At 46.3% G+C, this 26,279-nt stretch overlaps 1 protein-coding gene across 3 annotated transcripts in view; it reads left to right on the forward strand.

The window, feature by feature from the left end:
• ANKRD17 (ankyrin repeat domain 17) overlaps positions 1-26,279 on the forward strand; it is a 69,116-nt gene that overhangs the window by 21,961 nt on the left and 20,876 nt on the right. For all 3 annotated transcript variants that reach the window (XM_050320615.1, XM_050320617.1, XM_050320618.1), the window contains exons 2-14: positions 12,310-12,463; positions 13,025-13,181; positions 14,483-14,630; positions 14,916-15,063; positions 16,130-16,363; positions 17,773-17,867; positions 20,858-21,095; positions 21,275-21,466; positions 21,839-21,948; positions 22,764-22,851; positions 23,416-23,543; positions 24,034-24,177; positions 24,726-24,828. In XM_050320615.1, the coding sequence (XP_050176572.1) occupies positions 12,310-12,463; positions 13,025-13,181; positions 14,483-14,630; positions 14,916-15,063; positions 16,130-16,363; positions 17,773-17,867; positions 20,858-21,095; positions 21,275-21,466; positions 21,839-21,948; positions 22,764-22,851; positions 23,416-23,543; positions 24,034-24,177; positions 24,726-24,828 (1,939 nt within the window). The remainder of the gene's footprint in view (positions 1-12,309; positions 12,464-13,024; positions 13,182-14,482; positions 14,631-14,915; positions 15,064-16,129; positions 16,364-17,772; positions 17,868-20,857; positions 21,096-21,274; positions 21,467-21,838; positions 21,949-22,763; positions 22,852-23,415; positions 23,544-24,033; positions 24,178-24,725; positions 24,829-26,279) is intronic.

The following is a 26,279-nucleotide window of genomic DNA, read 5'->3' on the forward strand; positions in this document are numbered from 1 at the left end:
ACTAACAGTAATTATTTCAGCAGGAGAATTACATGGAGAAATGTTGATGTCCTCTAAGGACCTCTGGTTTCTACTGTCCCCTCCATGGTCCTGGTGGATTAAATGGAATGTGGACTACAGAACTCCTGGAGGCAGGATACAGGCAAATTCTTGTCATCTGCACAGGGGAGAAAAAAAGGATTTCTATAGCTTGCTCTGCAGTTGGCACTTGGCATTTGGTTTTCTTAGGATGAACCTTTTTTCTGATCTTCATTTAAAACACTTTCCTTACGGAACCAGTCTTGAATCTCCAGGCTCCACTGGATGGTGAATTTTGGGCTGTAGCAGCTTTGCTGGGGTCTTTGCTGTTTTCTACCTTGGGAAGTTAAGGTGAGGGGAATGGGAGCTAAACCTGCATGAACTAAACAGCATGGCCGTTTCACTTACATTTAGGGCAGGCTGGAAGCAAAATGCACATCTGTTGAGTCTCCATCTTTTTTTCATCAGTAGAGAAATGTTTGATATCTCTGTCCTTCCAGGAACAACAATTTCCTCTGCATTGTGTAGTTTTTCTTGTTTCTAATGTGCTTTAGTGTCCACATCTCCTGTCCATCGGTCACTTAGTGTACCATGGTTTGGGTACAGGAGGTACCACCTGCCATCAAGAAAGACGGGTTGTGGGACAAAGAAACCGCATTTCTTTGGTTCCTTGGGACCCTGGAATAGTGTTTTGCTTTGGGACTGTGAAGAGAGGGGTGGAGTTGTCTTGTGGGGTGCCGTGTCAGTGGACTGATGCTCTAATTGCTCTGATGGTGGGAAGGCAAAGCTGTGACTAAACCAGGCTACTCATGGCATTACTCGAAGACAAAATTTGTTCTCACATTGCTGCTTTTTGCTTTACATATCTGCTCCCCCGTAGATCCTGTATTGCTGTGAAGAAGCCCGTGCACATGTCAGTGTTCCATTCATGCCAGAGGGAATTCTGAGTTGGACTGGAACAGAGTAGCTGTTTGTGTGTTCATCCTGTCCCTCCTCCACATGTCCTCCTTCCCTTCTGCTGCCTCATCCCTCAGTGCAGAGCACTTGCTGTTGTGAAGAGCAGCCGACCAAAACTACTTACAGAAGGGAAAGATTTCCTGCCAACTTTGTGTAAGAAAACATGTGGGCAGCTTAAAACTATTTCTGATTCAAGCCCAACTACTGGTGTGCAGTTCAGGCCACTCACTCACTACATTTTATGCTCAGTAGCCACAGTGAGTGAATGAGTAAATTTGTGTGTCCTTTGGGTGACTGCTGCCTGAAATGCACATGGCAGAGTACGGGCAAGAGTGGTCAGAACTGAGAGTCTGAGAGGATTTCCTTTTAGCAGGAACACTGAGGAAGAAATAGGCAGCTTAGGTGCATTTGCAGTCATTTTTTTCAAGACTTTTATTCCGCAGTGTTGTCTTGGAGGAGAGAAATGGTTCTGGAGGGAGATTGGGTTATACATAGTGGGCAAAACAGGCAGACTGGAGTGGGAGGAGAACAGCTTTTCTTCCTTGCAGTGGTGGGAGAGATGGATGTCTGTCAGGGACGTGTCTTTTCCTCCAGAGTAGATCTCCACTTTGCTGAGCACAGGCAAAGAGGCAGTGTGCTGCCATGGAGGGGACAGGGAGGGCTGAGGGTTGGGTGGCAGCGCTTTTTGTAGAGCACGGCAAGGTTGCTTCAATCCCTGCTGCTATTTTGGACTCTGTTCTGATTTGTACCCTTCCCAACAAGGTGGTGCAGAGGGCTGGGAGGTGCAGTGGGGTGCATGTGTTGCACCCCGGCTGGTTCCTCAGTACTCTGAGGAAAACTCTCCAGGTGGTTTTTGGACGTGAGAAGGTGTTGGAGGTGCTGCTGCAGCAGTAGAGTCGTTTGTGCAGCAGGGAAATTGGTTTCCCTTAGTTTTGCTGGTAACTGAAGGGCTTTGTGGTTGGGAAGGGGGAAGTCTCCTAAGCATCAGGTTTGTGTGCAGCCTGGATCCATTTGAGCAGTAAATTGGTGTGATGCACAGAGCCTTTCAAGCGTCTGTTGGATTCACAAAGGTTGATCGTGTTTTCATGGAATGGTGGCATTGTGGGCTCCTTTTCCCACGACAGGAATGCGTGGGAGCCGTCATCGCTGCAGAGCCAAGGACAGCTGGTCCTGCTGGGTGGGTGGCTGTGGGTGCTGGTGGTGGGTTCCGGTTCCTACAGACACTGTCGTGGGGGCTGCACTCCAGGAAAAAAACAGAGCTGTTATCTGGAAAGCTTTGGGTAAGGCAAGGAGTTTCACAGAGACAGGGGACATGGTGTTTGAGTCAAAGGAGAGCATTAGGAATTAGAGTAACTTGTGACATAATACAGGGTTTTTAATCCTTTATTTCTGTTCCCGTTATTTCTCCTGTCCTGTGATCTTACCAGTCTGTATATCTCAGCATCTGTGTTTGGGGATGAAAATATGTGGACAAACGTGGATCACTTACCTTCTGATATTGTTGAAGGAAATTACTGTTGGCTTCGTAGCTTATCTGCATGCCAAAACTTCCATGGAATGGAGGTCTGTCTTCTGCTGGGAAGCTCTGGGATGTAAATGAGCACATGAACTGCCCTCTGTTTTGGAGGCAAATTTGGCTTTTATGTCAGAGTGGGAAACAGAAATAAGTCATTTGACAACAGTTAGGGCCAAGGAGTATGCTCCTGGTGGGAATCCTAGCTGCTGTCCCACTGCTGTAGTCATTGCAGCCGCAGGAGGAACGTGGCCAAGCTGACTAGGCTGATTGCTGAAAGTGTGCTGGCTGAGAAATGCTTTCTGGCACATTTAGTGTAAAAATCTAAAGCATCTTGTGGTGGAGACTGGGAAAATCCGTGGTTTGTCTCTGCTTAACCTTAGAAATGGAGCGTGCTCTGTCAGGGAAAATGCACTGTGTGGAGACTTCCTTTGGAATGGATAGAGGTGATTCTGATTGAAGGGTAGGGGGGTGGTCTTGCCTGTGACTGACACGATGAGCTATAAATCCTCTGGATCTGCGTGGTTTACAGAGTTCAGCAGCTTCCTTGGCATGGACTGCCAGGCAGTGGAGCTGCTCTGGGTCATCTGAGGGCTGGCTGCACGGCGAGGAGAGCTCCTGCATGGACACACTGCAGCTCGTTCTTAGGCAGTCTGGGGGAGGGCAAGGCCCCGCAGCTCTCTCTGCCCGGGGCTTTATTGCTGCTGGCTTTGTCCACAGACAAGTTCGGATGTCGTGTTCCCATTGTTCAGCCGGGCTGAGCTACAATCCTTAGAAAAACAACTTGTTTCAACTGGAAATGGATGGGTGTGCACAGTTCTGAGCTGAAACTTCAGCACAGTATGTCGGGCCAGGGAAAGGGAAGAAGGGAAAAATACTCCAGAAAAAAGCATTTGTGAGAAGCTGGGCCACCTTTAGTTGTGCAAAGCTGCTGTAAACTCCCTTCTCGAAGGATTAGTGAAGGGTCTCGGTGTGTTACAACGAAGCCCGAGAGTGACAGAGAAATGGCTGCTTGTTGAGCTGTGAAAAGAAAGCTCAAGGTATTCTCCTTGAAGATTCCACGGGCAACCAATGTGTAGACAAGCTTCCTGAAGTTAATCAGTGATAAAGATAATAGATTATCATTGGGATTTCACCCTTGGCTCCTGTAGAGATAGCACTGAAACAATGCATTTGTGCAATTAACAGCACAGGAGTTTGGGGGTTTTTCTTAGGTCTTTACCCTTGGCTTAGTTGCCACTTTAAAGGAAGATGCTCCAAGGATCCAAGTCAGTCGCTGTGGATCTGTCAGTGCAGCAAGGTGCTTCACTGCAGGCTTAGAAGTGCTTGTATTGAGAATTAATTAAATCTATCCTTGGAATATACAGTCAAGGCAAAAGGTGAGTCCGGTGGAAAAGGAACGTGACCAACTGTTAGAGAAGGATTTTCTCTTTCTTGGGAGCTCACCTTCCTTAAACAAGGCTTAAGAGAATAATTAGTCCCTTGAAAGTAGGGCAGTGAGGAATAGGATGTAACAGTGCACAGCAGGACTCCTCAGTCCCTTTTTAGCAGTGCAGTTGCCGTGTGGAGATGCCGGTGTTGCTGTGAACCAGGTGTGCTCCAGGTGGACGCCCAAAATCTTCTGTTAGGAGCAGAGTCATGCTTAATGTACTTCCCAGTTTTTACATATTGAATGACAAAACTGAAACAACTTCGTCCAGCAACGCTGTTCTGTACTCCTTGTGTTCTTTACAGTCCTTAGTTCTTACTGCTGGATCTGTCAGAGCTGGCTGTGTCATGATTAAGGATCTGTCTGAGTCTGTGGTGGTGGGTCCTCAGGATGTGCTTATCCAGGGAGGTTGAGAGTCCTTGAGCTGTCCTTCAGGAAAACTCTAAAATGCCATTTCTGTAGCTCTTATTACCAAGTCCATGGCACAGCCCGGGGGGTCAGAGGGAGTGTAACCCCCCTAAGCTTTTCACACCTGTGGTGAGGAGACTGCTTGGAGTGGCCCTATAAGTAACTTGGTAAGCAGCTTAAGTGATGCTTAACTCAGGTACTTGAGAGAGAGTCTTAGGGGGCTGCATTTGCTGTCCAGGTGTGACATTGGAGGATTTTGGCATGGAAGGGAGGGGCTGACTCTGGGAAGCTCGGTTGGACCATCTCCTTCTTCATGGTTCTGTGCTCCCTTTGCTTTGTCTCTGCTAAAGCGACTTAGCAGTGGGGAAGATGTGGCAGGTGACTTGCTAAGGGCGGCAAAAACTGCCTGCATAGGCTCAAGCTGCCCCTTTAGTATCCCTCAGTTGTCAGGGGTACTTTGCAGAGAGCAGTTTCCATTTTGGTTCTGCACCAGCGTGGGCAGAGCCTTTATTAAAGGTGTTACCTGTTTGTCTGTGGCTCTGAGGCACAGCACCTCTCGGCTGGTAGAGTTGTGTAGGAGTTATTTATACACTGTCAGAGCTTTGCTGCTCTGCTCACTTCTTTCCAAGCCCCCTCCAGAAGAGATGGTTTCTGTCAAAAGTTCAGCTTTCCTGGGGTTTGGAGGGAGAGGGAAGGTGCAAACCGCGTTTGTGGGGTTGGATCGGTAATGTGGCAGCTTTTTATTTTTGATGTAACAGTGTTGCCTGAAACTGAGCTTTCAGAAGCACGAGTATGTGTTTCAATGGGTTTTTAATTGTGATTTTTATATCTCGTTATTCATGTCAGAGACTAAAACGTGTATATTCCCCTCCCCATCAATGTGAAATTGGGGCAGGGCACTTGAAACCATGGTGAGATGAGGTGTTGTTATTTTTGCATTGGCATGAAATTTTTCTTGCACGAATGGTTGCAGCTGAATACCAGCTAATGCGTGAATTTGCTTGATGTGGAAGTGTGCCAAGTGCTTGGAATTAGGATTTGAGACGGAAAAAAGAATATTATTCCTTGTAGTTTCACAGCCACAGCTTTCAGCCTGCCTCTGTTTTCCTGGCTGTGTGTGCTGCCGGGGATGCAGCGTGCAGGGGAGAGAGGGAATTTTCCTGTGAATACCTCAGCACCTGTCTCGTCATCAGAAGCACACTGCAGTCCTAATGCAGGTGTCCCTGCAGCAGAGACTCCGCTGGTGCCAGTCTGGGGACTCTGTTATGCCATTTCAGCATCAAGGACTGTTACTCCTCTCACCTCCCTCCTCCTTGGTATTTTTTTTGGCAGCAGCGAGAGAAATGGAGTGTATAGTTGAAGGAATAAAATGAAAGAAGATACTGTTGAGATGTTCCAGCTGCCAGACTTCAGATTTCTGCTGAACGAGGCGTTTTGGTTTGGGGAGGGTCAGTCCGCGCTGGGAAGACAACAGATGTGATTGTGCATCCCAGATAAATGGGAGCGATCCTCACTGTGCAGGGAAGAGATGGTGCTGGCAGACGGAGTCTGTGGTGACAGTGCTGCTGTAGTAGCAGGGTAGGGCAAGTGAGAACCACACAGCTTGTTCCTCATGGAAAATAGATTGGAGGAAAACCCACAAAATCTGCAAGGCTGAAATAGAGTGGGCAGGATGATCTGCTGCACTTGGCTTCTGTGTCTGCTTTCCCTTGCAGTGACCAGGGAGCTGGTCTTCAGATAAAGAAAATGGTGTCTTAAGGAACCAGGAAACCATCCCTTTCACTTCAGAGCTATGTCATCTAAATTGGCTGGTGGTGATGCTCTGGTTTGATCCACAGAAATAGCAGGCGCTGCCAGAGCCTTGGCTTCAGTAAAGCTTGGATGGAATTTTTTCTGTAATACATTATTAATGCTGTGAAGATCTGCGTCTTAAAATGCCTTGAAACCTGTGTAGCTAAGTGGTAATTTCACCTGGAAACATGTAGGTGAAAAGGCAGAGCCATAGCCCTTGCCTTAATATTTAGTTTGAGGAAGCCCAAATACATCCCCACTGTTTTATTTGAAGACATGTTAAGTTGATTTCTCTGTCTTGATGTTTCAAATCAGAGTATTTTTTCTGCTGAGCTGTGTTGAGACTGAGATGGGTTCATGTATTTTGAAAGCATCAGAGGTGATATTCTGAGGGCTTAAAGGTAGCAGGCTGAGGGAGAGCAGGCATGAGGTTCTTGCTTTAGTATGGTGTATTATACATCACAATTTGCAGGTTTGGGGTTGCCTGTTTGCCTGTTGGGTTTTGGATCCTGAGGTGAAAAATGCTTGGCCCGGTTTGCCATGTTCCAGATATATCATAGCTCTGGTTTAATCCACTCTTGCCTCAGGAATCCCTTGATGTGCATCAAATGGCTAGATATAAGACATTAAAAATACTTACCAGTGTTGTGCAGAAGGAGCTTAGTTATCAGTCAGAGCTGGACTTTGTTCTTGCTCTGGGAAGGGGTTTATTTCCTCCTGTGTGTTCGTCGTTGCAGGGTAATGGTATAAACGTTGCTATTTCTGGGTGAAACAGTCACAGAGTGCATTCATGAACAGTGACAAATATGTTGTTGTAAAGAAATGTTGTATGAAAGACTGAGATAGATATATATGTATATATGTACTTTTTTTGGTGCAGTGTCTTGGAGGTGTGAGAGCTAAAACTGTTCCGGAGTGAAAGCTGAGATTATCTTGGCCAGGAGCTGCTGGAGCACCAGGGAAAGCAGTGTGGCTGGGGGTCAGGCATGAGGAGTTCCTCATGGAAATCAGGATTAAAGCTGCTCACCCTAAGGGAGTCACTATTAGCTGAGTAAGGGAAGAATCTGGAGTGGGACTAAAGTCACTGTAGTAGGGCTGAAGTTTATTAACTGACCTGGCAGTGGTGGTGGTTTTGGTCTGAGGTGGCTTTGCAACACCTGCCAGACTCAAAAATCCTTGTTAAATTTCATGTTGTCTTTAAAAACTTTTTGCTGCTCTAACAAAAACTTGAGAGCTGGGAAAAATCGACTGTTACAGCCTTTGCTAACTGGCAGTAAGTACCTAGTGAACTAATCCAAAAGCAGTGTCAAGTAAGGTGTATTTGGGGGGGTACAGTTTGCTACCTGGCAATAACCACTGGCTGTTCCTTGTCCACAGGGTTGTTTGGAAAGGCTTTGTACTGGTGCTTATAGGATCCATTTGGCACCCTGTGGGTGTCAAACACCAAAGGCCTGAGTGCCAAGGTAAAAATTTAGCAAATTCTACATTGTATTCAGTGTCTAATATAAGGCAGAAGTTATGGGAGTCATCTGAGAAAAGCTGTGTTGGATTGTAAACCTGGAAAATAGGGACCAGCCCCAGGAATAAGGATAAAACCTGCAGAGAAAAATGTTCATGAAAGCTGGGGGAGTTTTGTCTTTTAAAATACTTTGTCTGGGCTAGTGTGATTCATCCAAATGGGGTTTCAGATGCTGTCCTTGTATGTTATGGTGCTTAAAACCACTGAAGGTTAAAAAATAAATGCTGTTATGTTAATGAGCCCGAGTTGCTATTTCACAGCCTGTGGAGAGCTGTTGGGAGCCTGACTGCCAGACACCTCACTGCAGTGCTCTGCTGCCGTGGGGCTGCCTCAAGAACTGCTTAGTGCTGCTTTGGAGCATGTCTGCAAGACAGAAGAATATTACCTTGTCTGTTTTCTTACTACAGATGGCCAAAATCCAGGAAGATGTCACTGGACGTTTGGCCAGGGGTGCCTTTCAGGTTCTTCTGAGCAAGTGTTTGGGCTGGGTCATGACACTGTGTGCCCAAATGTACCCTTCAAGCAACTCTTTGCTGCTCTGCATGTGTTCCAGCAAGGTTATTTTAGGGTTTGGAGTTTGTATGTGATGTGGGGTCTGGAAGGATTGCTCTGTGTTCATTTCTGGCGAAATGCTGGAGAGCAGGAGCACGGCAATACTGGGTGCCTGCAGGATGGACTGAAGGGGAAGGAGCAGGGAATGGGATTGGCAAAATGGGCACTTGGAATCAGGCAGGGGACCTCGGATGGGAAGCAGAAAATGACTTTTTACAGCCTTTTCTTTATGCCTCTGGGTTGTCCTTATAGCACAGCTGTGATTGAGCAAAACTATAAATCAGTAATAACCTGACACCAGAGATGCTCTGTAAATTAATGAGTAGAGCCATGTGTTTATTAGATGGATAAATAATAGGCTTGTGGCATTTGAAGTGAGGGTGGTGGGTGCTGGAAACCAAGTGGTTTCTACCATTAGTCATAAAGGACACTTGAAAGAGTTGATTTTATTGTTCTCTCCCATCCATAAAAGTTTAGCTCATCATAAAGCTCTGTGCTAATGGTGGCAGGTTCTTCTCCTGATAATAAGATTAGAGTTGCTGTCATTTTAAGCTTGTGAAGTTAATTTAGGCATTTTATACCCATTTTGGTATTTAGGAGACTTGCCTAGCTTGATAGCTTAGTTGGTGTGGTTCTGGAGGAGCTGCTTGGTGTTGGGTACTGGATTTCTATCTCCAGTGTGAAGAGACAGTTGTTGGAATGTTTCTTCCCTCCTCCCTCCCTGGCGTGATGTAAAATTAGGAAAGTGCTAATCCATGTTTAGCCTTATAAGTAATAAGTTTGGAATCAATAGGTAATTCAAAGGTTTTCTTCAAGTCCTTAGTGCATGGGTATTCCTCTTGTTGTGTTTGTTTCTGTTGTGGGGGGGGATTCTGTGTGTGTAGTTACTTGGGGTTTTGTTGGGTTTTATACTGTGAGGGAAACTATGGGAGAAAGATTCTTGTTTGACTTTAGTTCATATCTCTGTGAGATGATGTGGAAGCTTCTGTATGGACTTGTGTCCAGGGTGGGATCTGTGCTGATGGCAGTTTTCTCTAACTGGCTTGATGGAGAGAGATGGCTGAGGGTGGAGTTACCATCAGGAACTCAGTTCTGTCTCTGTTGGACTGAGCATCGTGTGGTGGCAAGAGCCACGTCAGAGCAGCTCAGGTGTGCTTTGTCTCTGTGCCCTAACCTGGCATTTCTTAAAAGGCATGTTCAGGATTTTGTGTTTGGCAGTCAAAATATAAAATTATTGACATCTTACAGGGCTGTCTTCAGGGTGTACAGACATGAGTCCTGTTTGAGAGCAGCCAGAACTTGGGAATTTTGTTGTGCTTGATTGTGAAAGCATCGAGTACACTAGAAATGATAATGAGCCAAGTAAACCTATGCAAGCACAGAACACGAGATTTTGATTGCAGGATGGAAGAGAGGAGAAGTCTTGTAAGAGGGCTTGTGTTGGGCCTGGCTGAACAATTGGGTTATGTCAGAGTGTTGTTGGATCGGAGCGATACTGATGGAGAACACAGATGAAACATTCTGATATGTGAGGTGGAGCATTTGTGTGCTATTCTATGCTTTTTTTTTAGTTAGGGGAAATAAAATACATCTGAAGCCCTTTAAAGGAAATGTCTGTTTACTTGGCTTGGTACATGGAAATGCTTTGTCTTCGGTCTGTAGCTTCTGTGGAGAAGGCAGGATTTTCTGAGAAACCGAAGAGGAGTTTCCTACCAAAACACAGTTGTGTTCCTCCACTGTTAGACACTGTGTCTTTTATCTCTGTCCCCTGTATGGTGTTTGGTGTCATGTCAAAAAGGTGAAAAGGCAAAGCTGTAAATGTAATGAAACTCTGAATCTAAATGGCAATTTTGAGACTGCAGGGGAGTGTAACTGGACACTGGGTGAGAAGGCTGCAGGTTGAAGGTGGATCTCTTCTACCTTGCAAAAGGAAAAATTTTTAATCTATATTTAATATTATAAAATAGTCCAGAGTTTTTTTCAGTAAATAATGTCTCGATGTTGTTCTGAAATGGTTTACATGGCAGCACATAATACAAACATTCTCAAAACTTTTCTCCTGGTCCCTTGTGGGTGTCTCGGTGCTGGGTTGTTTGTGGGTGGATTGTTGCTTCCCCCCGTTCTCCTTGGGTTGTTTATTTTTAATCACACCACGCTCACATTCTTAGCTGGAAGGAGGCTTGGAAGATTTTTCCATTCCAAACTTAAAGTGCATAAAAGACCTAATTTTGGGGAGAGGATGTGAGTGGGGGAGAGACATTTTCCTATTTTGACTTTGTTCTTAGCAAATATTTCATAGTGTTAGGAAGAACCACGACCAGCTGTTCACTATCTCTCTGGGAGGAGTTTTTTTTCAGTTAGTGTGAGCAGTTGGGATGTTGCACGAGTTGGGTGAGCCAAGAATCCTTCCAACGGCTCCGCATGTGCCTTTCCAGTGGTGAAATCCGTCACTTGGCTCCCGAGCAGCACAGCGGTTCCTCTCCCTTGCTGCAGCAGCCTGTCCTCTGGAAGGACACAAGTGGCAAGTCCTCAGATGAACCACAGCTGGCCTAAAATTGGTGGGGTGGGTGCAGGGAGCAGTGATGGGAGAAGGGCCCTGGTGAGGCAGCAATGGGAAGTTCTTAGCACTGGGCAGGAAACTGGGAGTTGCCCTCACCAGTTTGCCAAACTGGAAAGAGCAGCCTGTGTGGGTATGACTTGGGAAAAGTAGTGCTGAGGAGTGACTTGGAATGCTGCAGGAGTGTCCCACTGGCATCGGAGCCACTTGGATGACATGCAATGCTGCAGGACTGTCCCACTGGCATCGGAGCCACTTGGATCTGAAGCTGCAACTCCTCCCTTCAGCTCTGTGTTCCCAGGTTTGGAGGAGGAGGAGGGCAGAGAGGCTGCAGAGCAGCAGAGGGAGGTTTCAGAGGTGCCCTTGAGATGAGTATTTGTGTATTGCCAGAGCTGACCAGAGGTTTTGTTCCTTAGTGATGCTGTTGAAGGGATAAAACAAAGAAATTTGGGAAGTAGTTCTCAGCCTGCCTTCTTTAATGAAAAAGGCTGAAGCTGAACATGTCTTAGGAAGTGTTGAGCAGCAGGCAGAAGGCAAAGTTGTGTGAGCTCTGCCCTTGTGACAAGAGAATGGATGTGAGGTTGGAGAGACCTTCCGGGAGGCCGGAGATGAACCAGTCACTTCTCTGGTTCCTCTACCCACACAGATGGATTCTTGGGGCATTTATCTGCAGGAATCTCAACTTGTGATGCTCATGGGACTGCTTTGAAACTTTAGAGACACACATGAAGCTGAAGAAATAAAACAAATTGTATTTCTGTCTCGATGAGCAGTATTCCATGTGGAAATAGATGGCTGCTGTACTACAGACAGTGCAGCTTTTATCCAGAGGTACTGAAGTGTAATCACTTGTGGGGGTGGCTGGCACATGTGGTTTGTCTGTCAGGAAGAGTGGCGTTTGGATTGATTGTGATTTTGGATTGGGATTGGTTTTCATTTTTTAATTCCTTTGGGGTTTGAAACGGGAATTTTGGAAGCTGCAGAGCTTTGTTAGAGGGGTGATTACAATTGGTCTTTATAATTTAATAAATGTTACAATGACTACCTCACAGGCTTTGGAGTGTGTTTGTGGAACTCTTAGAGAAGAGTCTTGTCTACACACTGCTTGCCCCCTCTGACAGGCAGGATAGCACAACTGGATATTAGGGGCTTTCCTCTCTGATATACCTGATATATACCCCTTCCTTAATTTCTACACGTTTCACAACTAAAACAAATGGAGGGCACAGCAAAGTAGAATCGTGAGAAGGACTTGGAGCACTCAGTGTCTGTTTTCTGACAAAGGCAGATAATAATGGGTTGCATATTCTGCAGACAAAATTCCAAATAAAGGTTTTCTTGAGCAAGAATCTGTGAAGCTCTCGTGTGTGGTGTTGGAGCTGATGGTATGTACAAAGTGCTGCTGGTCCTTTTGGCAGTTTTCTTTGGATGTTGCATTAGGAGACATCAGACTTGAAGTGAGATAGCTAAGGCCAACAGAGTACTTAAAAAGCAAACGCTTAAATGGTAATTAAGTCTGTTTTGGTCAGTTATATCAGTCTTAAACCAAATCTGTTACTTTCCAGGTGGAATCGTTTATCTTGGATCAGGATGACCTCGAAAACCCCATGTTGGAAACAGCTTCCAAATTGCTGTTGTCGAGTACTGCTGATGGTGCTGACCTGAGAACAGTAGATCCCGAAACCCAGGCAAGATTAGAAGCTTTACTTGAAGCTGCGGGTAAGTCCTCGTGTCCCGTACAGGTTTAACCCCGGAGCCCTTACCCGAGTCCATCCTGGAATCGCTTGCATAAGGCTAATCCGTGGGAGCATGATACAGCTGTACTGCAGGGGGGCTCGGCAGGGCTGTCACAGAGGGGGAAGGACTCGGTTTAGAGCATTTCAAGACTGGGAAAATCACATGGAGATGCTTGGGGTCAGCTTGCTCCAATGTCAGATTGCTAAAAGCCGGTGTCAAAATGAACACCTGACCTCTGCTTGCACCGTTTGATCAAACCCTGAATTGCTGAGTGAGGTTTTATTTTGTAACACTTGCTGTATGAAAAGCTTTAGTAGTTGCTTATATAAAGTAATTGTCAGTAGTTGAAAAGTGTTGCCTTCTGTGTACTGGAGGGCTTTAATCTTGCACAGCTTTTAAACTAGTGTTGTAAACAGTTAATCCTGTCGTGGTGGAGCCGGGAGTTGAGTGTGCTCGGAACGTTTCTGCCGACGGATCTCACAGGCTCAATCTGAACTTGTCTGTTCTCTCCCTCTCCCCGTCGGTTGGGAATTGCAATGGAAGGAATCGGGAAGCTGTCGACAGCGGACGGCAAGGCCTTCGCAGACCCCGAGGTGCTGCGCAGGCTGACGTCGTCGGTGAGCTGTGCGCTGGATGAAGCCGCGGCGGCGCTGACCCGCATGAGGGCGGAGAGCACGGCCAGCACCGGCCAGACAGACAAGTAAGGCGGCCCTGGGCCGGGAAGTGTGACGGCTTGTGTCACTGCTGCTCACGGGGGGGATGAAACCCCTGCTCGGGTGGGATTGGTGGCAGCTTATCACCTGGGCTTCTCCTGGTAAACATTTCTGCACTGGCAGGTCTTGCAGTGCAGAGTGAAGCAGTTAATGCTGCTTTGAATTCGGAATCACACTCCAAGGAGTGTATCGTGACCAACTATAAAAGCATTTCTAAGCTCTTCAATAGTACGGGCCTTAGAACTATAGCAAAAAGTTGCAAATCCTAGAATGGGTCATTCAGTGGCAGCATGAAACTAGCTTTAGGATCAAAAAACACCTTTCAGGGAACTTCAAAAAATGCCTTTTTAGTTGAGGAAGGAAAACAGTCTTGAGGAACTGGGGCTTCTTGGTGATCAGCATCACTTAGGACCCTGGACAGAGCCTCAGACAGGGAGTTGCTGCTCTTACACTGGACTTTTTGGCTTTACTAGTTGGATTTTGTCTTACTGGGTTATTTAGGAGGGAAATTTAAAAAGTGGTTTCCTTCTGGGCTCTAATTAAACTTCAATAAAGTGGAAACAGAGTTAGTAAGAAGAACAAGTGCTGATGTGCTGGTTGGCAGTTTGTTCCTTCTACACCAAGTAACTCCAAAGGAACATTCCTTGGTGAGGGGACAGGACACGTGAAAAGCAGAATAATTTTGGGCTGTGGCTGCTTCTGTTCTGTGTGCATCCCTCCTTCTCCCCAGCCTCCTCTTTCCTGGGAGCAGTGGCTGTTGCCAAAGTTTTTACTGGGACAGAGAATCCGAGAAATAAAAATAATCATCGACCTGCTGTGAACAGGCATATTTGAGAACTAATTCTCCATATATTAAAATTGCGTCTGGTTACAAGATTCTGGTGTTTTCAGCACAGGGCAGAGGGGAAGTGGTTTATTTTGTTCCAGGAGAAGAGTGATGCGGGTGATTTGGTTTAGTTTCATTACCAGTTACAGTGCTGAACAAGTAAAGGTTTCCCAAGATGGATAGGTGATTTCCATGTCCTCTGGTCCTGCAGTATACTGCAAACGTTTCTCCTGGACACTTCTGTTAAAAATGCATAACAGGAGTGGATGTGGACATGACTTAGTTCTCAGCTGAGTTAGCTGGGAAACGTTTCCTCAAGTGTAAATCTGGCACCTCTTTAATTAGCAGTTGGCAGGTTTTTAGCTCGCGTTTCCTTTTTGCTGACTGCGTCCTCATGGCACGTTGGATTCCAGGCATTTCAAGCCCAGTCCGTTCTCACTGCTGAATGCTCTCTGTCTTCAGCCGCAGCTTGGCCGAGGCTTGTTCCGAAGGAGATGTAAATGCCGTGCGGAAGCTGCTCATTGAGGGCCGGAGTGTGAATGAGCACACGGAAGAAGGGGAAAGCCTCCTTTGTCTGGCCTGCTCAGCAGGATATTATGAGCTTGCGCAGGTTGGTTTCCAGGCTCTTTGTAGTACGTGTGTGTCGTACGAGAAGAAGTGTGAAATGAATATATTCCGGTCTTGTGCACCTGGAAGGGGGTGTTAATGGAGCGGGAAATGCCAGTTCGCTGGCAGACGAGTCTCAAACACAAACTGAACGTTGCTGATGCGTTGGGGGTGCTTACTTTCTGTAGGGCTTTCTCACACAACACTGTGCAGAAGGTGGGGGCCCGGGGTGGTGTTTGAGGCCCCCTGCTTTGTCCCTCGTGTGATGCTGATCCCTGTGTGTTGGCAGGTTCTCCTGGCAATGCACGCCAATGTGGAGGACCGGGGAATCAAAGGAGACATCACGCCTCTCATGGCCGCTGCCAACGGTGGGCACGTCAAAATTGTCAAGCTGCTGCTAGCTCATGGTGCTGATGTGAACGCACAGTCATCCACAGGTGAGCAGCGTGCTGGGAACCACTGCAAAGCTGGGATTTGCGGTGGGCGGGGAGCTCGGCCTGGAAATCTGGGAGGAGTGGCTCTCAGCCAAACAAGGCAGAGTGCTTCCTTGTGGTTTTACTGTTTAAATTCTTTTTGTTTTTTAAATGAAACCCTCAAATGTTGCTGGGTGCGGAAAAAGTACTTTTGGATGCAGACATTGCATCAGGTCGGTTAGTAACTGACAAGTGTTTGAGTACATAGGATTTGTTGTCACAATTTAAGCACAGTTTGGTAAGTTTGTGTAGTCGTGTAAAAGTTATTTGGTGGCAGGTCTAGGAAACCAAAGGGAAAATAGGAAATGTGACAAAATGGCCCCCTTCTCCCTGTTCCATGAGAATTTGGTAGGCATTTGTATTGCAGTGACCAAAGTGGGAAATCATCTTAAGTTTCTGCAGCCTGGAAGTGGAGAGCTGGTGTGGAGTCAGCAGTGACTGACAAAGGGAGAGATGGCCCTGAGTGAGGAGGAGAGAGGGGTACCAGAAGACACACCTTATGTACTTTTGTTATATTTTTTTCAGTGAAGTAGTCTGAGTAACAATACTGCCTTGACCTTTAACTTTTTTCAAGGTATCTTTCGTAAAGGCACGTTCTTGGACTGTTATGTTCAGATTGACTTTTTTTGTGGTTTGCCTAGGGAGACGTGAAGATGATGGGCATTTTGGAACCAGCCCTTTAGAGGTGTTTAAAACTTGATTTAGAAGCAGCAGTTCATTCTACTCCCTGTTTTGAGCTTGCATTCTTACAACATAGTGTGTCCCTGCTGATTAAAAGGAAAAAGGATGGGGTTTTGTGATGGAAGCTGGGCTGGCAATGCAAAGAGAGGTGCATCAGCAGAAGCACAAAGAGATCCTCAGTCTGTCAGCACTGAGCTACTCAGTGCCATTATTTATTTTCCCCTCCCTGTATCCTGAAAAACCCTACTCTGTCAGGTATCTGGGTAGAAACAGACGGGAGCGTCAGGTGAAGTTCCCACTGTAGGAACACCGTGAAACTGTTTCCACCCCTCCTCCTGTCCGGCTTTAGGCAACACGGCCCTGACCTACGCCTGTGCCGGGGGCTACGTGGATGTCGTGAAGGTGCTGCTGGAGTCGGGTGCGAGCATCGAGGACCACAACGAGAACGGCCACACGCCGCTGATGGAGGCCGGCAGCGCCGGGCACGTGGAGGTGGCCAGGGTGCTGCTGGAGAACGGCGCGGGCATCAACACGCATTCCAACGAGTTCAAGGAGAGCGCGCTCACCCTGGCCTGCTACAAAGGTACGGGACACGGCTGGACAGCTGGCACGGCGCGCAAAGCTCGGCTCCAACGCGGGGTCGCTCGGCCCTGCTGGCAGGGAACGAGCGCACTTAAAGGCTGTGAGCGGACACTTTGTGGGGCTTTTACCCTGGCTGGGATATCCCACAGCGTGTGTGTGCCACGTACAAAATGATCTGTGTGGAGCGTTTCAGTGTCGAGATACAAACCTTTGGTCTGGGTTACGGTGCTTAAAGGTGCTCTGTGAAATGAACTAGGAGACAAAGAACTCATATGGTACAATAATAAGCATGCTAGACCTTCTGTGTGGTACCTGTATTATAAAGAAAGCTCTGCTTAGATACAGAAATTATTTTTAATTTTATAGAACTTATGACTTGAAAAACATGCAGAATCAAAGACCTTGCCTTCTAGGTGTCAATGCTTAGGCAACAGCCCTTTGTGGCCTCCCTTAGAGCATTAGGCAGCAGTCTTGCATCACCCAATGAAGGGATGAAGATGTTTAATTAAGAGGCCAAATACATTCCCTCAGCTCAGCAACTGCTGTTACAGTCACTTAGAACATGTTTTATTAGAGCTATTGGAGTGGCCCTTGGCATCACAGAGTAGTTGGTGTTGGTGGCAGAGGCACTTGTGCAGCACCTGTGTAGAAGTTGGGTCTTAGCATTTCATTCATGTTTTTTAATCTACCTTGATAAATTCTTGGTTCGCTGTTGCAGAAGGCTGTCATAAATTGTGGGGATTTTTTGTGGTGGCTGTCAGAGAAAAGGCTGTGTTTGAAAGAGAAGTGAGACCCCAAAACCCTTCCTCTCTGAGGAAGTGTTCTTGGCCTCTGAAGCCTGAAGTGAGGCTGGAAAGCAGAGGTGAAAAGTTAAGACTGTGTGTGGTCAGTGAATTGGATTGTATTTATAGTAACTACACTGTTAAACCCCTGTGCATGTTGATTGCAGAGATACAGACACGCCTTTCCAGAGGAAGTGGGGGTTTTGTGTTATAGTATGGCCATCCAGGGAGCCCCTGGTGGTCTAGGGGGTAAAGGCGCCGCGCTATCACCGCGGAGACCCGGGTTCGATTCCCGGTCAGGGCCACTCCCGGGCAGGTGGGGCTCGTTAGCCCTTAAAGGCAACCCACCTACGTCCTAAGGACCTCGCTGCCACCGTCCAAGCTCGCTTGGCCCCGGCAGATGAACCTTAGGATTAAAGGGTGGGCTCAGTTCCGCGCACACTGTGTCTCACCTAAAAAATCCAATGCGCAGGCTGGAAGGTGCAAAGACCTTCCCCGGATCTTCGCTCGCGAAGACTGGCCATTATGGCCATCCATTGCCTGCATTATGTACTTTAGACCCCTTCTGTGAGTTGTGAAATGCACTTTCTCAAGCAGTTTCCCTCTGTGAACTCTGTTCTCCACACAGGCCACCTGGAAATGGTGAGGTTTCTGCTGGAAGCTGGTGCAGACCAGGAGCACAAGACAGACGAGATGCACACTGCTCTCATGGAGGCTTGCATGGTAAGAGACTGTGGAGTGTACAAATGACAGAACTTCAAGTGGCAATTTTCTCAGAATTTGTTCAAGTACTTTTAAGAATTCTCATGTGCTAAACATTATGTGCTGTTGAATGTTGGAACATTATTTCACATACCTAGACGATGTGGAAGGAATTTGTAAGCTGAGGAATTTAAGTCTCTCAGTGTAGGTGGTTGGTTACCTGTGTGACATGTTTCAGTGTGGTTCACATAGCCACGTGCTCCTTGAAAACACCCAGTCAGAATCTGATTGGGAAGCAACTGGGAAATGGGAGCAGAAATTTTTAACTTCTTACTAATCAGTGCTTTGATGTTGCTGCTTTGTCCATCTGAGGCGGTTGTATTCATCTGAATACATAACTTCACTGTTAAACTGAGAATTCGTCTCTTAAACTTCCTTTTTCTCCTTCTCTCCGAACAGATTCCTCGTGGGTTGGGTTTTTCATGCCATTAGCCTTGTGTAGTGTCACATTGTGAACCCATGGCCATGGAAGAGGGCAGTAAATCCCTGTTTAGCCTGCCCTTCCCTGAAACAACTGCAGTGGTTTTAAAATCAGCCAGTTATGTCTGTTCAGGGAAGTTAATGGCTTTGGATGGGGGAATCATTAACAGAAACCATTATACTTCTCAAAAGTTGTTGGAAACAAAGTCACGTAGATAAACAGGACTCCAGCTGTCCTTTGTCTCACCCTGAAATCTTACTAGAGCAGCCACATAAATATCCTGGGTGCTGGCCTGGCAGGTGATGATAAAATTCCCTTGTTTGATGTGTCAGTCACATTCTCAGCAGGACATCTTTTTGGTGCAGCTACGGGATCAAGCCTTCCTTTCCTTGCCACTCTTTTCTCCCCTTTTACCTCCACCAACAGTCCAAGAAAAGGCCATAAGACTCACAAAAAGGTTGAAACCTAATTTTTATTAAGAATTACTGAGCAATAGGAAAAAATTGTTCTCTCATTTCTGCAGGAAGCTGTTCCTAGGGAGGTATTTCCACACTGCTGCTCAGAGCTGGCAGATCGTTGAGAGTCTCATACCTTCAGCCCTGCTGCAGAGAGGAGGCACTTTTCTCCAGCAGTATTTAAAGAGCTTGCAGTGTGAAATGAAGCAGAGCAGGGACTTCCATTTCTGCGTGTTTTTTATGCAGAAACAGTTACTGCTCTTCAAGAGCACAAGGAAACCTCCTTCTCCCGAACGGCGCTGAACCTGGCTGTGTGCTACAGAACTGTTTATCTGTGGCGCAGCAAGGGAGGGTTTAAACCTTGTCCTACAAGGCGTTCAGGAAGAGAGCTTTTATAGACTGCAGCTAATATTGATTTAATGCAAATGAGGTGTTGGGCAATGGCACTTGCCTTGTGGGAGCCAAAAGCAGGTTGGTCTAGTTTGCGTTTCCTCTCGCTGAAGGACCGATGCCCACAGAGCTTCGTCTTTGAAATCAGCTCGCTCAGAGACTTTTTCTGCTCTTTTAGCAGCTGGGAGGCTTTTCCTGGCTGTTGTAGGAGAGCTGGATGGCCCCACCCCATTGCAAGGTTTATGAAAGCATGGATCCAATTCCCCTGTGTGGTGAAGCACCAGGAGTTCTGCTCCAGGCTGCTTGGCCCACATAGGCAGCTTTGTGCACAGCCTCGGTGCTGCTGTGTGCCATCCTCCTCGTGGGTCAGGGTGAGCGCTGAGCTGTCTTGCCAGAGCCTGATGGCTGAGGCGCCGTCTCTGCAATTCCCTGAGGAAAGATTCTTTATGGAGTCTTGGAGTTTCTCCCTAAAATAGTACTGTCATTTCATGTAAAAGGTGAATATGTCCTAGTTAATGTCCTAGATATTTTTTCCGAGAGGAAATCGTGTTTTGCTCCCTGGATATCAGAAGAAGGTATAAAACACTTGGGAAAATGAAGCGGAAAAATGTCAGATGCAGTTTGGTATTTTGTCTGGAAAGGAGCTTTTTGGAGTTGTGGTTTCCAGCTTGGCAAAGACGGCAGTGGCTGCGATTTGCTGCCTCTTAGGACTTAATCTGAGATCAAGGTGTACTTAGCTTGTTCAGAGACAACCTTGGGATAGCCTTGTGTTCCTGGGGAGCAGCTGTTTATTCTCTGCAGCCCTCCCCTGTTTGGCGTGTCAGGTTGTGGTTACTCCAAGTTGGAATGGTGGCAATTTCCTCGTGGAGAAAACCAGCTTGGAGGGTTTGTGCTGTTGTTGGAGCACAGCGACCAGGCCAGTCTCCGCTTCTGTCTGAACAGAAGCAGAATGGAATGGCAGTTGGATGTGTCACTGTCAGGCCTCCAGTGTAAACACGGAGCTGAAAAGCCACTTCAAATAGCTCCTGAATTTATGGCATACTGAAAACATGACTGAGATCCTCTGCTCAAATATTTCTGAAGGAAGAAAGGACTTAGGAGCTGCCTTTTGGTAGAACGAGTTTGACAGCGTGGTCATGGTACCTGGATACCCTGCCAGGATCCTGCCAAGGGAAGGCTGTTGCGCTGGTGGCTCCTGGGATGTGTGAGAAACCCCTGACAAATGGTTTTGGTTGGGCTTTTCTCTGGGAGGGAGAAAGTAGGTCCTGACTCTGCTGTTAAATTGAGCAGTGAAATAGTTTTGCAGGATCCAAGAGGCAAGCCAGGTCAGTGTGCACGGCTGCTGCCTGAGAAAGGAGGGAAGCAGAAAGATGTTAGTGTTGTTCTTGTGGATGAGGCCAGCTTCTAAAATAGTGGTGAGCTCCCTTGCAACTTTCTGGGCTTTATTTTGGGGTCCCCCCCCTCAAGTAAGTTGATCCCAAACACTTGAGCTTGAGTCTGATATGAAGAAGTTGCATAATACTTGCACTATCGATGGGCAGTTTTGATAGGAGGTTCATGGCATTTTAGTTTTGAATTGAAGCATATTCAGTAAAACATCCCTGAGGTTTCCTCAGGTGCCTGTTTGCTAGGAGATCTTTATCCAAATGTTGGCCAGTGTGTTGACCTTGTTTCTGGGTCCCCAGGACGGCCATGTGGAAGTGGCGAGGTTGCTGCTGGACAGCGGTGCGCAGGTGAACATGCCCGCGGACTCGTTCGAGTCCCCGCTCACTCTGGCAGCCTGCGGCGGGCACGTTGAGCTGGCGGCTCTGTTAATCGAGCGGGGGGCCAACCTGGAGGAGGTCAACGACGAGGGGTACACACCGCTCATGGAGGCAGCTCGAGAAGGCCACGAGGAGATGGTGGCGCTGTTACTGGGGCAAGGTAACTACTGGGGGGCCTCCCGCGGGCTGGCAGCCACCAGGCAGCTGGACAGATCTGGGGGGGAAAGCACTAAGTGACGTGATTTTTGTTTGCTTTGGTGATAAGGTGCCTCGTGCCCCAGGAAATGGTTTGTCTGCTGATCCTGCTTATTCTAACTGGGGTTTTTTTTTTGTTTTAAGGAGCAAACATCAATGCTCAGACAGAGGAGACTCAAGAAACCGCCTTAACTCTGGCTTGCTGCGGAGGGTTTCTGGAAGTGGCAGATTTCCTCATTAAAGCAGGAGCTGACATAGAACTTGGGTGTTCCACACCTTTGATGGAGGCTGCTCAAGAGGGGCATTTGGAGCTGGTTAAATATTTATTAGCTGCAGGTATGGAGTCAATTTGTTAACGGTTTTGTAAAGGCTTAATCTGACTCTTAAGAGAAAAATATCTTGTTCGATATTTGTTACATTTTCATTAGCATCTTCTTGAAGTTGACTGCTAAGGTCTGTGGAGCCCTAAATAATTTACTGGATGGACTCTTAATTTAGCTTTTGAAGACTGATGTGAACTTGCTTGGAACTGGACTTAGAGTTTATTTCTTTATTCCTATAGAGTATGATCAGGTTAACAGTTTAATAGGTGTTGGATTGGAAGGGGGAAGTTTAATTAGCTGTCTGAACTTGTAAAGATTACACAGACTGTGTATTTTCTGTACTAAACTTCATAAAGCTAACATGCTTTTGCCGCTACTTTTTCAGGGGCTAATGTGCACGCAACGACAGCGACGGGTGACACGGCACTGACATATGCCTGTGAAAATGGCCACACCGATGTAGCAGATGTCTTACTTCAGGCAGGTGCAGATCTGGTAAGTCATTACCTTCTTTAAAAAATTGCATTAGGAAATAAAATTATCGACATCTAATGATTTGTTTATTTTTTGTTGTTGTTTTTGTGTTCGTTGCTGAAGGTTTACACGTTTCTGTTAATTTGAATACAGCTATAGCAATTATCTTTTAACCTTTTCTTCTAACTAACTGAGAATTGGTGATGGTTCTCTAATCTATTTTTAGGCTGTTTAATTACCTGAAAGTGCTGAGGTCGCTTACACTAACCAGTTACTCTGGTGATTGATGTCTAAAGCATTTCCAAGCCATTCAAGGTTGCCTGGACAGGAAAATAGGGGATTTCATTCTTTTGTCATGGTATTCAGCTTCGAATTGTTGAGCTGATTCTGGGTTAGTCCTTGTACCTGCAAATTTGTTCTGTTCCTTGTGCAACAGACAGTGCTGTTTGGATATGATCTATTTGGTGTACTGTAACAGAATTAAAATGGTGGAGGTAAACTGATTTATACATTCAGTAGGCTTGTACATCAGTGCATTACCAAAAAGCAAAGTTAAGCATGGCAGAAGACATCCCGTTTAACTTAAATCCCCACCATGTGCCTGAGTGCTTCTCGTCCTGGAGTCTCACACCTGTACAGACAGGTGGTAGATGGCTCATCTGCCTTCAAGATACCCTCAGTTCAGATGTTAACTGGATATTTACATCTGACTTTGTGAAACACTAAAAAATGATGTTCCATGTCTAAGAGCTTTCCATTCCAAAAACCCCAGGGCTCACTGGCCTCCTTTCACATGCAGTACTTTGGATTTTGAAGCCTTTCTTTATCTGCTCTAGGAGCATGAATCGGAAGGTGGAAGAACCCCTCTCATGAAAGCTGCCAGGGCAGGTCATGTTTGCACTGTTCAGTTCTTGATTAGCAAAGGTAAGAGCACGGAAAGGTTTGGGTTCCCCTGGCATTAGAAATACTCCGAGTTAAGAACATGTCAGAACTAGTGTAACTTCTTGGATTTGTTTCAAATGTCTTCACCCAAGTAGGTCATTGATTCTCAAATGAGGCATGTAATGATCACCTCTGTTTCTGCTGAGATTAGTGGGAATGCAACTAGTAATAAAAATAGTGTATTCCAGTCTTTAATTCCTAGTAAAAGCATCAGTACTAGAGGTTACTGGGGTCTCCATGCCCCGGGGGCAGCCTTGGAGCACTGTTTTCAGGAGTTTTACCTTCAGGTGCCTGTAGGTTTCCAGGTTTTGACTATAACTTGTTTGATGCTTTGATACAGAGCCCGGAATTCTTATTTTCTCTCACTTGAGCTGATTCTAATGTTTTTTTTCTTGTCCCTACCCTGTATGGAGCGGGACAATCAGCAAGATGGAATTTTCCCGTGTAGGTTGCAGAGTAGTTAAATCCTGTTGCTTTTGGTAGAGTTGTTTTGATGGAGCTGTTGAAGTCTTTTTTACGTGATCTTTTCCCCCTGTGTTTTTGCAGGAGCAAATGTGAACAGGACCACAGCTAACAATGATCACACAGTGTTGTCACTGGCCTGTGCTGGAGGTCACTTGGCAGTTGTGGAGTTACTGCTGGCCCATGGTGCTGATCCCACACACAGACTGAAGGTTTGTCCCTCAGCTCCCTCATTCAACTCTTAGATAATTTATCATCAGTCTTAAAACTAAGGATACCCAAGCGAATTCTCTCCTTTTGTATTCTCTGCAACTGATGCAGCATGTCATGATTTAAATGGAAATAAGATGCAGGAGCCGGTGTTTCCACAGGCAGGTGTTGTGCTCATGAATATATTTATAGAAGTCGAGGTTAGGAGGAGTGCAGGTCCATTGATCACCATGAATGTAAAGGTTGATCTCCAGTTGCAAGGTCATAATTGTGGCAAAGGATGGAACATTTTTTAAAGTATTCATTTTTTTGGAAAATAGTTCATCGAGGCCTTAGGTTTCGATGTGAACTTGCTGCAGATGGAGTGAACATTTATTAAGGCAGAAAGCAGGTAGTGGATTGTGTTTCCCAAAATGCTGCAGTGTTGTTTTGGTGATGTCAGTGTTGTTTTGCTGAAGCTCTTCTCTAACTCTGTGATCTTTCCCTCTCCAGGACGGATCCACTATGCTCATCGAGGCAGCCAAAGGTGGTCACACCAGCGTGGTTTGTTACCTTCTAGATTACCCAAACAACTTGCTTTCTGCTCCTCCACCCGACGCCACTCAGCTGACCCCACCATCCCATGATCTAAATAGGGTAAGATTTCAGGGCTGGTGCTCTCTGGGGCTTTCTCGCAGCTCTTTTTGCAGTTTAAAGATGAGAGAAGAGTCAGTCATGCCATTTCATGAGCTGTGGGTGAACACACTGAAAATTATTTTGAGCTGTGATGAAAATGGGGAAGTCTTTTGAGCATTGTCGCGTAGTGCTTTCGTAATTCTTATTCTTCTCTAAAGATTATTAGAAAAAATGTTGAGGGGGGAAAACCAGCAAGAGTAAAGGTCTGCTTTAAAGAGGCTCTTCCGAATTTAATTTGTGGCCTGTCGCTGCTCAGGTTTGCTGTACCACAGCACAGCACCGTGCCATGCTGAGTATGGTTTGGCAACTTTTCAGGTTAAAAATGCAAAGTGTATCGAGATCAGATAATCTCCAATTGTTAATTACTGATCTGAGCATATTAAAAGCCGTGTTAACACTACTTAGTGACCATTCAAGTCTGCTCTTCTAACAGGTTTTGCTTACCTTCTATTGAATTATAACTAGCATAGAGTATGAGAAAAGTAATCTGTTAGTCTCCGACGTTTTAGGCTCCTCGAGTACCAGTGCAGGCGCTGCCCATGGTCGTCCCACCCCAGGAGCCTGACAAACCCCCTGCTAATGTCGCCACCACCCTTCCCATCAGAAATAAAGGTCAGTCGTAGTTCTGCAGCTTATTTTCTACATATCCTTCCGAGGCAGAAGGTAGAGACTTGCACTTGTAGCAGAGTAGTTCCTGTGAAGAGTGTTTATGCATTCAGTCAAGGAAACTGCAATTTTGAACAATTTTTTAATTTATTTTTTTAAGGATTTGCATATCCACCAAGTATCACTCATCTAACCCTGTAATCACAAAGCATCAAGAAATCTGCCTCAGTAAATATGTTAAAATCTCTGTTAGTCTGATGTACTGGACTAATGCAAAATGTCACCCAGAAGCCTATAGAAATTGGATAATGGGAGTTGCAAAAATCATGTTAATCTCCATATTGTAGTTGATTTGATAACTTGTGTTTCCTTAGGATAGTAGTCTCGGAGTGGGTTTGACTAATTGGATTGAAGGCGGAATTTCTTGTGCTACAAAATCTTTAGTCTGATGTGGCTCAGGTCCTCCCAGGACTAAATTTGCATCTATTTTGCTATCGCCATTTTGACACTTAACGCTTTCTGTACTTAAGAATTCTCTTTCAAAACCAATTTTTATCAAGGCTCAGCAGTAGGAAGTACAGGCGTGCATGTCCTAAAATTAATCCTGTGTGTACACTTGTATTGTTCTGGAGATACAGCGAGGATGGCTGGAAGAAGCCGGGCACCTCCACTGCCTCAGATCCTGAGTTTTGATTTGCCTTTCGCCCTTCAAAATTAACCGATTGTTGCTTCTCCACCTGGTATGGCAGAGCATGTCAGCTGTGTTACTGGGGACTTCTGCATAAAAGACCAGTTGGATTAGTCCATCGCTCGTTCTTGCAGGAAGGCTGAAATACTTGCCTTGCTCAGGCAGAGAGCTGAGTTTTGACACAGGCAAAATCGTGTGTGCTATGGATAAAATGTAGTGGCTAAACACACCCTGTTAGATCCTGCTAAATCTAAATGACTATCCTGGGTTCTGGCGCTGTTTGTCACGTGAGCAAAGCTGGATACCTGGAGTAAAAGGATTCCTAGTCCTAGAAAGCGTAGCGCTTCCAAAATGTACCGAGTCAGTCGCAAAACCGGTGGCCTAGACCAGTCCCCAAGATGTTTTTGCATCCCTTGGGCTGTGTTCGTCCCCAGGTGTATGTTCATGGCCTAACAGCACACCAGACACAGAACACCAAGTAAAGAGACAGCATGCCCTTGCTTTTTGCTGCCCGTTTTCTTGTAGCACCGGTCGGTAACAGCGGCTCGAGGCAATCGCTTCCTTTGGCTAAAGCAGAACGATTGTTGGAGTAGACCTGTCACCGTAGCGCAGGGATGCCTGGGCTGTGCGTGCAGAAATGTGTCCTGTTAAATTGCACTCCCACTGCTGGGTTCCAGTGGGTAGGTGTTCCTGGAGGGCCTTCAGTGCACGCTGAGCTCCTTTGGGTGCTGTGCCTCGGTGCGGACCCGGCCGGGCGGGGCCCAGCAGT

Source organism: Myiozetetes cayanensis, unplaced genomic scaffold (genome assembly GCF_022539395.1).
Source record: "Myiozetetes cayanensis isolate MyiCay16 unplaced genomic scaffold, myiCay2020 scf24, whole genome shotgun sequence".
Lineage (NCBI taxonomy): Eukaryota > Metazoa > Chordata > Aves > Passeriformes > Tyrannidae > Myiozetetes > Myiozetetes cayanensis.